Below are 13,031 nucleotides of genomic sequence, written 5' to 3' on the forward strand. Positions count from 1 at the left end.
GCCGTCTATAGAGCCGGCTTTTATTCTGGGATCTGCTTCGTAGAGATCTGAGCCGAGCTGATTGTTGATCGTGAGGATGGTGCGGTACGCGATTGGCATCGTCAGGTTGGTAACTCCAGCGAAAGATTTGCTTCTCAAAATAGGACGATAGTTTACTTGATTATCTTAAAGGCCTGGTGTTTTGACATATGTCAATAGACTATACAATTGATCTTGTAAGTGATGTCTTGATTGCGTAACGTATAGGAAACTCTATCCGAGGGCAAAAACAACAATAAGAAACCTACAAAACGCATGAACATGTATTATCACGCTTGATATTATGACTTCAAGAGGTATCAAACAAATTAATGGAGTAAGAACAATCAACATAGAAGTGGAAAAGTAGCCAAGATTAAGCGTCTTGTTGAGTTATTTGCTTAAATTTCGGATCGGTTGGCAAATACGCTTGCGACATCCTTTTTCATATCGTACCTGCAAAGACAATATCAGTATTCGGGGCACGATGAAAGTATCGAAGTTTGGGTAAAATAAAAACATACGAGTTCATCTCTTCAATAGTTAATTTGTTAGACTCGTCTTGTACGGTATATTTCTCGTTGTTCGTGTTGCTCGAGAATCCTATAAGTACTTGTTAGAACGACTGTGAATGTTCAGTCTATACGAGAGTAGTGCATACCAATGCGCTCATAAATATTCTCCCTGGCTCTTTGTGAGGCTGCTTGGACTCTTGTTGCCCGAGGCTTGCGAATCTTCTCGTACACTTCTAGAGCTTCACGGATGTCGCCGCGGAAATGTTCCTTGCTGAAAACTAGACCAAGACAAGCTGCGTCTTCGATGGCCATGCAGGCTCCTTGACTTTGATCTGGCATCATCTTTGAGAAAAGTCAGTGTCAGATTTAGTTTTCATTGTGATCGAAATTACTCTTACCGGATGTGCGGCGTCTCCCATCACACAAACAACCCCTTTCTGCCACCATTCATAGGGTTTATGCACCCACAATCTCCAAGGACGGATATCTTTACCAATGCTTAGATGCTTGAACACATTGCGGTCTAGATCCGGATATGGAGCTAGCAATTCTTCAACGGTAGACTCTTCATCCCATTTGTGGCTTGCGAAGTCTCCCTTTTCTCTGGGAAAGAAGCAGTAGTAAGAAAGCAGCTTACCACCGTTGCAAGGAGAGAGGACAATTTTATTGGGTGTGCCGTGACCTCCCCAGTATTCGATAGCGCTGTTCTGGGAGTAGTCGACGAGGCCAAGGGCAACGGCTTCCTCTGTCGTGACGTTGGTGTGAAGACAGCTGGAGGTGGAAGGCTTCTTTTCTGGGTGAATGTCTATCAAGCTACGTACGACGGAGCCGATTCCATCAGCGCCAATAACAACGTCATGTTGAGCCGTATGGCCGTTCTCGAATGTTATGAGGCCGGATGCAGTATCGATATTGACGCACTTCAACTCGGTTGTCAGTCATGTATCTTCCAAATGTTTTTCTTTGCGCAGCTTTTGAACTCGGTAGCCAAGAACTTACCTTGTGGTTGACAGTCAACTTGACCGGTGTTCCTTCACCCGCTTCTCCAACAGCGCTTTCCATTAACATGGCATGCATATACTGTCGGTGAAACATATTATAAACCTATACATAAAAAAGCTGTTAGTTGCTTGTCGGTCTTTCTTGAGCACAGCCCAAGGTGATAAATACTCACGTGTCCCCATTTCTCCTCATAGTCTGCTAAATCAAAAACGTTCATCGCCTCACCTGTTTCCCAGTCTCGGTTGATAAGTTTGCGCAGAATAACTGGATCTCCCATCTCAACATTGACGCCCCATTCATGAAGCCATCGAGTACCATTGGCTGCGCATGAGATAGAAGCACCAACTTCACCAGCAAAATCAGCACGCTCGTAAATAGTGACTATATGACCGGCGCGTCGAAGCGAGATACCCGCTGCGAGACCACCAATACCACCGCCAACAATGGCGATTGATAGAGGCTGCCAGGTAGCCGGCTCTGTCTTAGAAATCATTTTTGGGAGGGCGGAGCTATATAGTAAGGGGTTTTTTTTTGGTTGACAAGCAGACAAGGATAATATAGATAGATGCTGCCGTTTTCGCTAATGATGTTTAGCTATAACAGATTTTTTGTCTTTTCAGGCAAACACATGGCTATAAATGACTGACAAGGTTTCTTATGTCGAGATAAGAAATCAGGCTCGTGAGACGAATATTGCCTTTTTAGGCAAGTCTCTCATCCGTGTCCCGGACCGCGCACTACGCCATCGGAATTTCGCAAGATAGGTCAACTCAAAAGATAAGTAGATTCAATTTGATTCGTATGTTTTTATCAATATGCCGTTGCCTCGACTTGTTTATGATGTGGGTTCTGCTGTGAGCGGATTCTTGCTGTATAAGTGGACAGTTCATTGATAGTATACTGAGTTCCGTACGAATATGAATAGATGATTATAAGGGCTTAAGTTGGTTCATTATCCGACTGTTAGATAGGAAGATGGAAAACTACATTCGATATACACGATAGGCCGTCAAATTCCATCAAGCAGCAACCCGAACGGCTCGTAGTCAATCGAAAAACCTCCACCATCATCAAAAGGCAATACACTAAAACCATCGAGATCAACACCAACTGCAATATCTGAATCTGACTCATCTACTCTTCCCATATTATTATCCCCTACACCCGATGCAGACGTTGATGGCCGAGATATTTGTGTGTTCGCCTGCGGTATTTGCTCCCATGTACCGGAATAATCTCCTCCATCAATGGATCGTCCCTGACGATTATGCTGCGGCTCCATGATAGTGGTCATCCCAATATCTAGAACACAATCGATGTACCTATCTGCAATTTTCTGCCTCGCAGATGAAGTTTGCTGCCGATGTTTGACGATAGCCTCGGCAAAAGATGTCAGTATTTCATCGTATTGCTTAGCTTGAGGGCTGAGATTCGCAAGATTCCGGAGGACGTGTCTCGCACTCTCGAATGCTGCTTCAGTTTCATTGCGGGAATCCACATCGTCGTATGCAAAGAGTGAGAATCCAAGAATTAAACCGGCCGCGAAAACCCAAGCTCTACAGACCCCATTTAGTCAGTTATACGACCAATAGATAGTGTTCAAGTCTGCTTACTTCATTATGCACATGTTTTTCAAGAGGAGTCCTGATAACATGGCTTTCTCGCACATGTTTGCCATATAAGTAGCCGCACTAATACATACGTGAGCGAATTGAGGACTCGCACGTTGTGTTCCAGTCGTAGTGGGAGATGTAGGTTCTGGGATGATGATAGACGACTCTTTTAATCGAGACATCAAATGCGATATCAGAAATGAACGGGTCGTCAAAATAACTGCAAAATAGTATATACAGCTGACATGGATATTCCCAACAGCTGTTTCACGAGTCACTTGTAGCTCATCATCGAAGGATATTTGCCGGAAGTCATGAGGTAAGCCTTGAATCCAATGTCGTAAACGCCGAAGGAATGCTTCAGCTGTCGTGATATTGAAACTGTTGTTGACTTTCTTTAAATCTTGGACGATGCCTTCAAGCAACACAGATCCGTTATATGCAGCCGAAACTGCGATGCCATGAGGATTTGACGGTTCTCTTCGTGTCATGTCATCATAATTTGAAGGTACTGAACTAGCAGGCCGCCCAAGTAGGAAGCTAACCACAAGATCAAAAACTCGTAGCGACTTGTATGTTCGGCAGCTATGCACATCTTTATCAGTTGTGGAGAACACGGAACAATGAAAATACACTTACCGGGTCTTTGATTCGTCGGTTGACAATCCTTGGGCCTGCGTTCCTATATGCAACCCTAGAGCTGCTGCCGCCTTCGAAGCGACACCCAGGTACATATATGCCGCATTTCGATGACATGCTCCAAGCATATAAAACGCCATGAGGAGAAATGCACGGAGCATATTAATGCTAGGATCTCTAAGCATGCCCTCGAAAGCATATTGCTGGCCCATGGAAAAATATTTTGTAGCATATTGAAAATCAGAGATATTTGATCCGCGGCACTGACCTCCTATAGCTATTACAAGATACAGCACTGCTATTTCTTCGCGGTTTATTCTTCTTCCCGACGAAGAGACTTCGATATGGAGAAGTTTCAATATGTCCTCTTTGTCGAAGAGGTCGAAGAAGCCGCTGCTCTATGAGACAAAACTCAGAATGAATCCGTCAAGTGTTCAGAATGATAGATCTTACCACTTCAAAGTATGTCTGAATTAACTCTTGTTTTGTGGCTAGACTTTCCTCGAAGGTGATATTACGATTTAAATTCGTTTCTGCCTCAAGCATAACATTCAGGGGCCCATTCTCTGTGAAAGAAGATGGACCCATATATTGTTTCATAATCCCGCGTAGAAACTGCAAGAATGAGAGCGATGATGTCTCTCCGATATAGACTACTCATGTGATTTAGCTCATCGAGCATTGTCATACAGGCAGACTTCAGGGTTATTCTACCTTTCTCCCCTTTTGAGCTCAGCAGCAATCTACTTTCAGTACACTCCGGCGACTGTACTGAAGGCGCCTCCAATATCGAGCTTGTGAGCTCGATATCTCCATTCCCTTCTGGGCTTCTGTTTGTAGATTCATTAGCAGGCAGTCCGGTTGCAGGGCTACTGAAAGATGCAAATCTCGCTTCACCAGTCCGGCGAGCCCTTGGCAGCCGTCGCCTGTGTGTCTCGACATAAGTGCATGTGGCAGACCGATCACGGCGCACGCAGGAGATACATGGAGTTTGCGAGTCGCACCGTATCTTGGACGCCTGACACGGCAAGCAGGCTTTGGAGGAACGCTGGCGATCCTCTGGCCGGACTTTAGGACGGGGCATCTTTGAGATCCACTTTGGTCATCTCATATACTTGTTAAGATCGAAGGACCAACGACGGATCGTGCATATATAGTTCGGGTATGTTCTGACGGAGAGAGGAGCGTGGTGGGAGCAGAGATAAGGTGGTCGAGAAGCGTCAAGATAAGAGCGGTCGCTAGCCGGAATCCGCACGTCCCGGTCCGGTCCTTATCTCTGTCTCTCTGCCCTGTCTCCCTCCCTCGCCGTTTTGAATTAAACACTTTTAGTCCAGAAGTCAACTATCACTGTACCTATCGGCGCAAATCTGGACATCGATAACCAATTCATTAACTTGAGGGTTATCGCGCGGTCTCCACATTCGTTTTTTATAAATGGCGTCACCACTGGAGGCTCTGCCCATCAAACCAATTGCGGAAATTGTCACACGGCTTGACCTTAGCGATTTCGCCCATCACTTACATATATCCGTCGATGCTAATTGTTGTAGTCTTGCATTTGATGGATTTCTGGCCGGGTTCACTAATGTTGAAGCTACAAGGGAGGTTTCCGGGTCTTTCAAAAGGTTGACCGCACGATTATCGGCGCTCCCCAGGTCCATGCAGAGACTGGATCCAAGGAGATAGCCTTGCTGAACCGTCTGTACTATCTCACAATCAACGTGCACACGATCTCAGGACTCCCGCATCTCCAAGATTGCCATCTACGAGGATTTATTACCTCCGGAAAAGATCTTCTTCGCTTTCTCTCGGCTCTACAGTCCAACCGCAGGATGCGATCAGGTATCATTTTGAGCATCATTTTGCGAGATCAAGACCACTAGGGTCACCCGAGAGAATGCTGTGGCTCAGGTTATGGGCGCAAGGGTTTGGACCAAATTCAGGACCTTATGATTTTATAATGCTTCAAAACGACTATGTCGTCCCCGCATTATCAGTCAGCGAGTAATAAAGACTGTTACATGTCGGAAATAAAACTATGAGATAGTTATCTTTGTTATACTGCTAGAAATGAAGGCCATTTAAGGTTGGTCTGCGAAATATCCGGATTCGGCACAGTCCCGGACCGTAACCTCTAGATACAGCTTTCTGGTGATGTTACCCCGGAACCTTGGAAGTCAATGATTCTCGATTGAGACACTCCACTCTATTCTCCCTCCTGCACGGGATACAGAAAGCTTGTCGCGATCCGGGGTAGCACAATTCGCTATAGGGTAATTCCAACATGCAGACTATATAAATCCCTTGAGGGGTACATCTTCTAAGATTTCTTCTCTCATCCAACCTCGATAATACTTGCAAAATTTTGGTTGCTATATTGCCTGGTCTAACAAAACAATTCATTAAGCACAATATGTTGGGAAAAATTGCACTAGAAGAAGCATTCGCTCTTCCTCGTTTCCAAGAACGAACAAGATGGTGGGCGTCACTGTTCGCGGTCGACGCCGAAAAACATGCTTTCGAAATCACCGACCTCACCGACCAGCGCATCAAATATATGGACGAGCACGGTGTAGGATATACTATCCTGTCATACACTGCTCCCGGTGTTCAGGATATCTGGGATGCGAAGGAGGCTCATGCATTGGCTGTTGAGATTAATGACTATATTGGTCCATTCCTCAAGCAGCACCCTGATCGATTCGGCGCATTTGCGTATGTCATGTCTATCTATTTAGTTGCCACATCTGAAGCTAACTTTTGAAGTACACTCTCTATGCACGATCCCCAGCAAGCTGCCGACGAGCTCCGACGAACAGTTACTCAGTATGGCTTCAAGGGTGCCCTGGTCAACGATACGCAACGCTCGGGTCCTGACGGCGACGATATGATCTTCTATGATGGGCCTGAATGGGATATATTCTGGTCAACCGTCACCGAGCTTGATGTGCCTTTTTACCTCCACCCTCGTAACCCCACAGGCACGATTCACGAGAAGCTCTGGGCCAAGAGGAGCTGGCTTATTGGCCCCCCTTTGAGTTTCGCTCAAGGTGTCAGCCTGCATCTCCTCGGTATGGTTACCAATGGCGTTTTTGATCGTCACCCCAACCTACAGATTATCATCGGTCATCTCGGTGAACATTTGCCCTTTGATCTATGGAGAATCAACCATTGGTTCGAAGATGTCAAGAAGCCTCTAGGTTTGAAAGAGACTTGCAAAAAGACCATCAGAGACTATTTTGCACAGAACATCTGGATCACTACAAGCGGTCATTTCTCAACTCCGACATTGCAGTATTGTATCAACGAAGTTGGTGCAGACCGTATCTTGTTCTCGATTGACTATCCGTTTGAAAGTTTCAAGGATGGCTGCGTTTGGTATGATAGAGACGTTGAACTGAACCCGATAGATTATAAGAAGATTGGAAAGGAGAATGCTCGGAAGTTATTCAAGATTGGTGATTACAAGGACGCAGACGCATAGATGTTGCTGAACTATTGAAAGAGATAATACGCATGCAAGGTTAGGGTTATGTCGGATAGCTTTCATAACCTTGGAAGTCCAAGTCAACTATCGGAAATCATCATCTCCATAATTTACCACTGTATGAACTTCGACTACTGCATTTTCATTCGAAGACTGTGGATGTGCTGTGCTGTTTTGCTCTTATTCCAGATATTTTTATCTATCCTCCTCAACCTGTCGTGGATGGTACCGCGTAATCCTCACCTACTAAACATTCTCAGTTACACACTTTGTGGTTCCTGTCATAGTCTATATTCAAGTTATGTATTTGCCAGTTAATAGACACGTAAGTTAAAACAAGCCTCGAGTATGGGCTTCCTCCTGTGGGCTAATTGGTTCCCCATCTACCAAATTTTCAGCTTGATAGTGGGCTAGTCCACGCTCAACGGTCTCAGCCGCAGCGAGGACATACGAAGCTCACTTGGTCGGTGTTGGTTTTTAACTCCGTGAAAGCTTAGGTATAATTAAACTTGCCTAGGATTTGTTGGATTACCACCATGCTAATCCAAATGTAGTAGCCCTGATGTATTTAAATGAAGCTCTTCCTTTGACTAAAATGAATCAAATTCATCACCAATTCTTCCTCCGAATTTGGCACGCACTTGCGCCAAAATGGCACCTACAGTTTTCTTCGTCCCCGGCCTCTGGGAAGGCCCCTCCGTATTCGACAGCGTGTCTTCTCTTCTATCCAAGGATGGCATCACATCCGAATTCGCTACCCTGCGAAGTACCGGAACAACCTCGCCCGGAAACCCCTCCATGCAGGATGATATCAACGGAATTCGTGCAGATCTCGAGCCGACAATTTACAGAGGAGATGATGTAGTTTTGGTACTGCACTCGGCTGCTGGGTTTCTGGGCAGCGCGGCAGTCGAGGGACTAGTTGTGAAACATCCTCGCGAAAGAGGAGAGAATGGTGGAGTGGTTGGAATTGTGTTTATTACCGCCGGAATTTTGGACGTGGGTCAGCCACATCCTCCAATGGCAGCGTTTACGATTATTGAGGTCAGTTGTACGCTCTCTACAAACCACATTTTATCGCAGAGAACTAACCACAGACTTTGACCTGGTCAGGGCGGGGCAATGTACTGCCGTGAACCCGAAACAGCACTCTTTGGCGATCTGCCCGAGAGTGAGAGACCAGCGTTATTGGCAAGTCTCCAGACCCAGCCTGCCGAGAATTGGGATAATATCACGGTCTCGTACTGCGCCTGGAAGGATGTGCCGAGTGTGTATCTCATTTGTGAAAACGATACTGTGATTCCCCCACCTGTACAGGAGCACTGTGCTGCTTTGGCTGGAAGCAGCATAGAGCGATGCAGCGCTGGCCATGTGCCTCAGCTCAGTCAGCCGGAGAGAGTTGTCGAAGTTATCAAGGGCGCCATCACACAATTCTCATCATGAGCATTCACAATTAGCATGAATTGACGGGATGGTGATGGTGAGATGTGAGCTGTTGTCAATATTGATCAATATACCCGTGTTCTGATATAACTACCTATGTACCTGATTTATCCTAACGCCCCGATATGCCCGGTCCAAGAATCCAGTAGTAGAACAGAAAAAAAAAACAGCATTTTTTATCCGGAATAGATTAAACCTCTTCAATAAGCTTGCTTCCTGGAGCTACAACCCCAGACAACCCTCCGAATGGACGAGAGGCTGGTTTCCCGAGCATTTCTGTCGGAACGGCTACTTTGCAGCCTTCACTGGTACTGATCCAGCGTATGTAGGTTGGGTCTGCTTTTTCAGGCTCAACAGCGACATCGGGAGTAGCCTCGCCACCTAGTTCGCCTACTGGCACGCGGCCACGGCGTTTCGGTGCTTGTTTTTTGAGCAAACGATTGATAGTATCCATCTGTAAATGAGCGTTAGAGTCGATATCTAGACAGTCGCATTCACAAAAATTAGGGCGGTCATACCTTTTCTTCTTCGTTTCGTTTCTCGCTCAAATTCTTTCTGCGTCGTGCCATTTCAGCCCGTCGCATAGCATGCTCCTCTGCAGTGAGATGTTTCTTAACTTGCGGTTCTACACAAATCATCAATTAGTACATGTGTCAACGTGATGAATTGGGGCTTCCTACCCATTGGTAATTGCAAGAAATCAGTACCCAATGATCCTCGTTGACGTTTAGTCAGTTTGGTCAAGTCGAGTGCACTGTCGTCATCTGAGCCTAGCCCGTCATCCTCTTCCTCCTCTTCGATACCCTCCTCTTCCTCTTCGTCGTCGACTTCGTCTTCTTCCTCACCGACTTCACCCATCTCTTCGTCTTGGAGCATGGTGTCTTCGGGTTCTCCCTCGGCATCGCTGTCTAGTTCAGACAACTCCTCATTTTCTTCGTCTTCATCTTCGAGCTCCATTTCTTTCTGTTCAACAGGCTTGAGCGGCTTGGATTTGGTGGTCGCTAATCCCTGCTGTTGACGATTACGCCTTGACACAGCCGGCTGAGGTGTTTCGTCATCATCCATGTCTAAGTCTCCGTCCGCATCGAGCTCTTCTTCCTCACCAGCGGCGTCTTCCGACAAATCAGCTTCTTCGACATCTTCATCATCCTCCTCATCCACATCGTCATCCTCTTCGTCGTCACTGACTTCTCTCAGATTCCTGTTGCTCCTACTGCTACGCTTACCGTGGACAACAGGGTCTTCAGTAAAGATATTGTGACGATTGGCAGCGGAGGCAGAAGCCCTACTGCTCCTGCTGTTGGTCACTTGGCGCAATTTGCTTGAAGACATCTTGACTGTGAGATGTATAGACTTGGCCCCGGGCGACGAGCCTGGCGATGAGCGTGACACAGTGACCGAAGGAGCGGGGTCAATGGTCGCGGCGGCGGCTCCTCGTGTGAGGCGACCAGACCTTGTCGACATGTTAGCATCTTGTCCATCCAGCGACGAGCGCGGAGTCGCATGAGAACGCAGCGAGCGCGTCGACGGCATATTCAACAGATGGGATGAATAAATCGACAGGAAAAACACGGTACAGAAAGTAACGCAGCGAGGGTTATGATTAAGATGTCGCAACGAATATCAAGAACGCCAACATAAAGCTAGCTAGATGAAGCGAAAGAACAAACAAGAAGCAGGAAGAACAAAGATATTTGTGCGGGGGTGGAGCGGCGATGCGATCTGTAACCGGGACGTCAAACAGACAGATTTAACGTCGAGTGAGGTGCAAAGATCGAGCAACGCAAGTGCGCGAGGAGAAGAGTTGGTTGGGAGGTTCCCAGTCGGAGGGGAAATCCCGTGCGCGTCTTTTGTGTGGTTGACTGATGACACCGTTGAGAAGTCGATGAGCTAGCGGCAAACCGCCCATTCGGATTCCAAATTGGCACGCCAGATAAGACCAGATAGAGAAAGAGAGAGAGCTAGAGCTAGTACTGCAGGGTACGTTCTTTCTCCCCCTGTAGTTTTTTCTTCCTTTTTTCTTCCCTGCGATCACTGTTCAGGGATGATGACCGGTCGGAGATGAGAACAATTTGGAGGCTCGCGCTCTCTCACTGGTATGCTTGCAAAGTTACAGATCTCAATGGCGCAATCATAGTTTGGATGTTTGCATATTTAAGACGTCTCCTCCATTTGTTCGCTTGCTTGCTTGTTTGCTTCAGTGTGCACAAAGGGGAATAATGAATAAGAGGAACAGGACGAGGAATCAGGCCGATGTCAATCAATGCGGATGTTGTACTCGCCAGAGCCAAAGCAAGGAAAGAGACGGTCGGGTAAGGAGAACTGAGTTTGGCGCATCAAAGCCAACAAACAGAATGGAAACATGGCAGAGCACAAGGAGACACAGAAGCATGCGATGAGACAATCAGGTGGCGCTGGGACGAGTTACTTACTTGCTCGGAAGGGGCGCGGCGGTACCAACGGGGTCTGAGCTGCCCACAGTCAATGTGTCGATGATACGGCAAAGGGTCGTCGTTCCGGGCTTGTAGGCTATGCAGGCGATGATGATGCTGGTAGCACAACTCTGCTTTTCTGCTCCAGTCAGTCTGTCTTCTGGCTGTCAGTCCACACAGAAGGCTGACTGGATGATCTTTCGCGGTGGAGGCCCTTCCGGAAGGCGGTGAAGTTGTGATACACAACTTTACAGGATGCTTTTCAGTCGCCGATACGAGACAATTGTTTACTGAACACTGAAAGTGCCATTTTCGCTACACTTACTTTAAACAATTTTAAGCAAGACAATCAGCCTGTTGTAGCAAAAGGATGCCTTGGTGCCCGAATTAACTGTAGGCACGTGATGTAGTGAATGTAATACTCTGTATCCGGTAATATATCATGAGGCCGATTGGCCAGCAGCTAAGCCGAGGCAAATGGAAGGCCGTAATCTGGTAACTATCGTGAAAGCATCTCCAGCTGCCATTTACAGTTGACAACTCAGCACCACATTCAATGAGCTTGATCAGACATCACTCAAGATAGCTGCAATATGTCTGATAACTCGACCAAACCCGCAATCCCAGAATGGCAGCGCAAGGCCTCGTCAACGTCGTCACCGGTCCATCAGGGCACCTCCGATAAGCCAACTGAAAAAGCCACCGCAACCGAAGACGAACAGACCACCGCATCCCCTAATAGATCAGCTCTGCTAGAACAAGCAAAGACCTTTCTTGCTGATCCAGAAATCCGTGATGCCACGACAGATCGCAAAATAACGTTCCTCGAATCAAAGGGTCTCACCAACGACGAAATCGACTCGTTGCTCGGAGTAAGCCGCAATGAGGATGCGCCAACATCTACAGAAACGAACGACACAGCCAGTAACCAGGCGACGATCAACAATAATACAGCTTCTGCGACAGCGATAGCATCTACGCCGCCATCCAATGCGACGCCTTCGCCACGAGACGTGCCGCCGATAATCACATATCCTGAATTCCTCGTTAATGCTTCAGCGCAGAGCAACCCCCCTCTCATGTCACTTCGCAGTGTGGTGTATACTCTGTACGGTGCCGCCGGATTAGGCGCAACATTTTATGGCGCCAGTGAATTCCTGGTGAAGCCCATGCTCAGATCACTCGGTGACGCCAGACACGAACTTGCCCAGACCGCGTTGAACCACTTATTGACTCTGAATGAAAAGCTGGAGAATAATGTATCAAAAATACCCGCACGACCACTGTCAGGCAAGCTTGGAGAGGATGACGAAGACGATGATACGGAGTCTATCACATCGGACCCAACAGAAGTTTTCCACCGCGACATCGCAACGCAAACAACCCCCGAGCTGATGGACGACAGCCCCAGTACATTCGGCGCATCCTCGACCAATACTGACGACAATCCACACAAAGTGGTAGACTCTCACAAACAAACACTCGCCAAAATAACCTCCCACCTCCAAGAATTTGTCTCTGACGACACCACATCCGGCGAGCTGGACGATACAATGCGAAAGCGGATATTAGATCTGCAGTCATACCTCGACGGACTTAAATACTCGTCGTTTAATTCATATCTCAGCAACAATAACTTATATAACAATAGCTATAACTACTCAGTCGCCGGTGGGGATACGAGTGGCGGTAATCGGTCCAAGGAGGAGGATGCGATTTCAGCTTTTAGGGCGGAGATCAGAGGTGTCAAGGGTGCCCTGTTGAGTGCGAGGAATTTTCCGTCTGGGAGGCCTGCGGGCGTTACGAGATGATGTATCGCTGGTTGAGTTATAGATGTGTGTGTATATGTATAGTAACTAGGTAGCCTTTGCCACGGAAACGA

At 47.1% G+C, this 13,031-nt stretch overlaps 6 protein-coding genes across 6 annotated transcripts; 3 read left to right on the top strand and 3 right to left on the bottom strand.

Annotated features, from left to right (window-relative positions):
* Positions 1-419: 419 nt before the first annotated feature.
* On the bottom strand, positions 420-2,028 carry BHQ10_003657 (uncharacterized protein; the record flags this gene model as incomplete). The annotated part of the gene is made up of 6 exons (XM_040875937.1): positions 420-474; positions 543-621; positions 680-875; positions 932-1,453; positions 1,533-1,637; positions 1,708-2,028. 6 exons carry the CDS (start codon positions 2,026-2,028, stop codon positions 420-422), a joined length of 1,278 nt encoding a protein of 425 aa, XP_040732161.1.
* A 516-nt stretch (positions 2,029-2,544) lies between these two features.
* Positions 2,545-4,375, bottom strand: BHQ10_003658 (uncharacterized protein; the record flags this gene model as incomplete). Its single annotated transcript, XM_040875938.1, has 4 exons — positions 2,545-3,091; positions 3,149-3,733; positions 3,788-4,185; positions 4,241-4,375. 4 exons carry the CDS (start codon positions 4,373-4,375, stop codon positions 2,545-2,547), a joined length of 1,665 nt encoding a protein of 554 aa, XP_040732162.1.
* A 1,825-nt stretch (positions 4,376-6,200) lies between these two features.
* Positions 6,201-7,271, top strand: BHQ10_003659 (uncharacterized protein; the record flags this gene model as incomplete). Its single annotated transcript, XM_040875939.1, has 2 exons — positions 6,201-6,502; positions 6,554-7,271. The coding sequence occupies 2 exons, from the start codon at positions 6,201-6,203 to the stop codon at positions 7,269-7,271; spliced, it is 1,020 nt and encodes a 339-aa protein (XP_040732163.1).
* A 654-nt stretch (positions 7,272-7,925) lies between these two features.
* On the top strand, positions 7,926-8,717 carry BHQ10_003660 (uncharacterized protein; the record flags this gene model as incomplete). Its single annotated transcript, XM_040875941.1, has 2 exons — positions 7,926-8,318; positions 8,388-8,717. The coding sequence occupies 2 exons, from the start codon at positions 7,926-7,928 to the stop codon at positions 8,715-8,717; spliced, it is 723 nt and encodes a 240-aa protein (XP_040732164.1).
* A 190-nt stretch (positions 8,718-8,907) lies between these two features.
* On the bottom strand, positions 8,908-10,250 carry BHQ10_003661 (uncharacterized protein; the record flags this gene model as incomplete). The annotated part of the gene is made up of 3 exons (XM_040875942.1): positions 8,908-9,171; positions 9,236-9,342; positions 9,398-10,250. 3 exons carry the CDS (start codon positions 10,248-10,250, stop codon positions 8,908-8,910), a joined length of 1,224 nt encoding a protein of 407 aa, XP_040732165.1.
* Positions 10,251-11,742: 1,492 nt separating this feature from the next.
* On the top strand, positions 11,743-12,960 carry BHQ10_003662 (uncharacterized protein; the record flags this gene model as incomplete). Its single annotated transcript, XM_040875943.1, has 1 exon — positions 11,743-12,960. One exon carries the CDS (start codon positions 11,743-11,745, stop codon positions 12,958-12,960), a length of 1,218 nt encoding a protein of 405 aa, XP_040732166.1.
* Positions 12,961-13,031: the final 71 nt, after the last annotated feature.

The sequence above is a fragment of the Talaromyces amestolkiae genome (assembly GCF_001896365.1).
Source record: "Talaromyces amestolkiae strain CIB chromosome Unknown scaffold6.1, whole genome shotgun sequence".
Classification (NCBI taxonomy): domain Eukaryota; kingdom Fungi; phylum Ascomycota; class Eurotiomycetes; order Eurotiales; family Trichocomaceae; genus Talaromyces; species Talaromyces amestolkiae.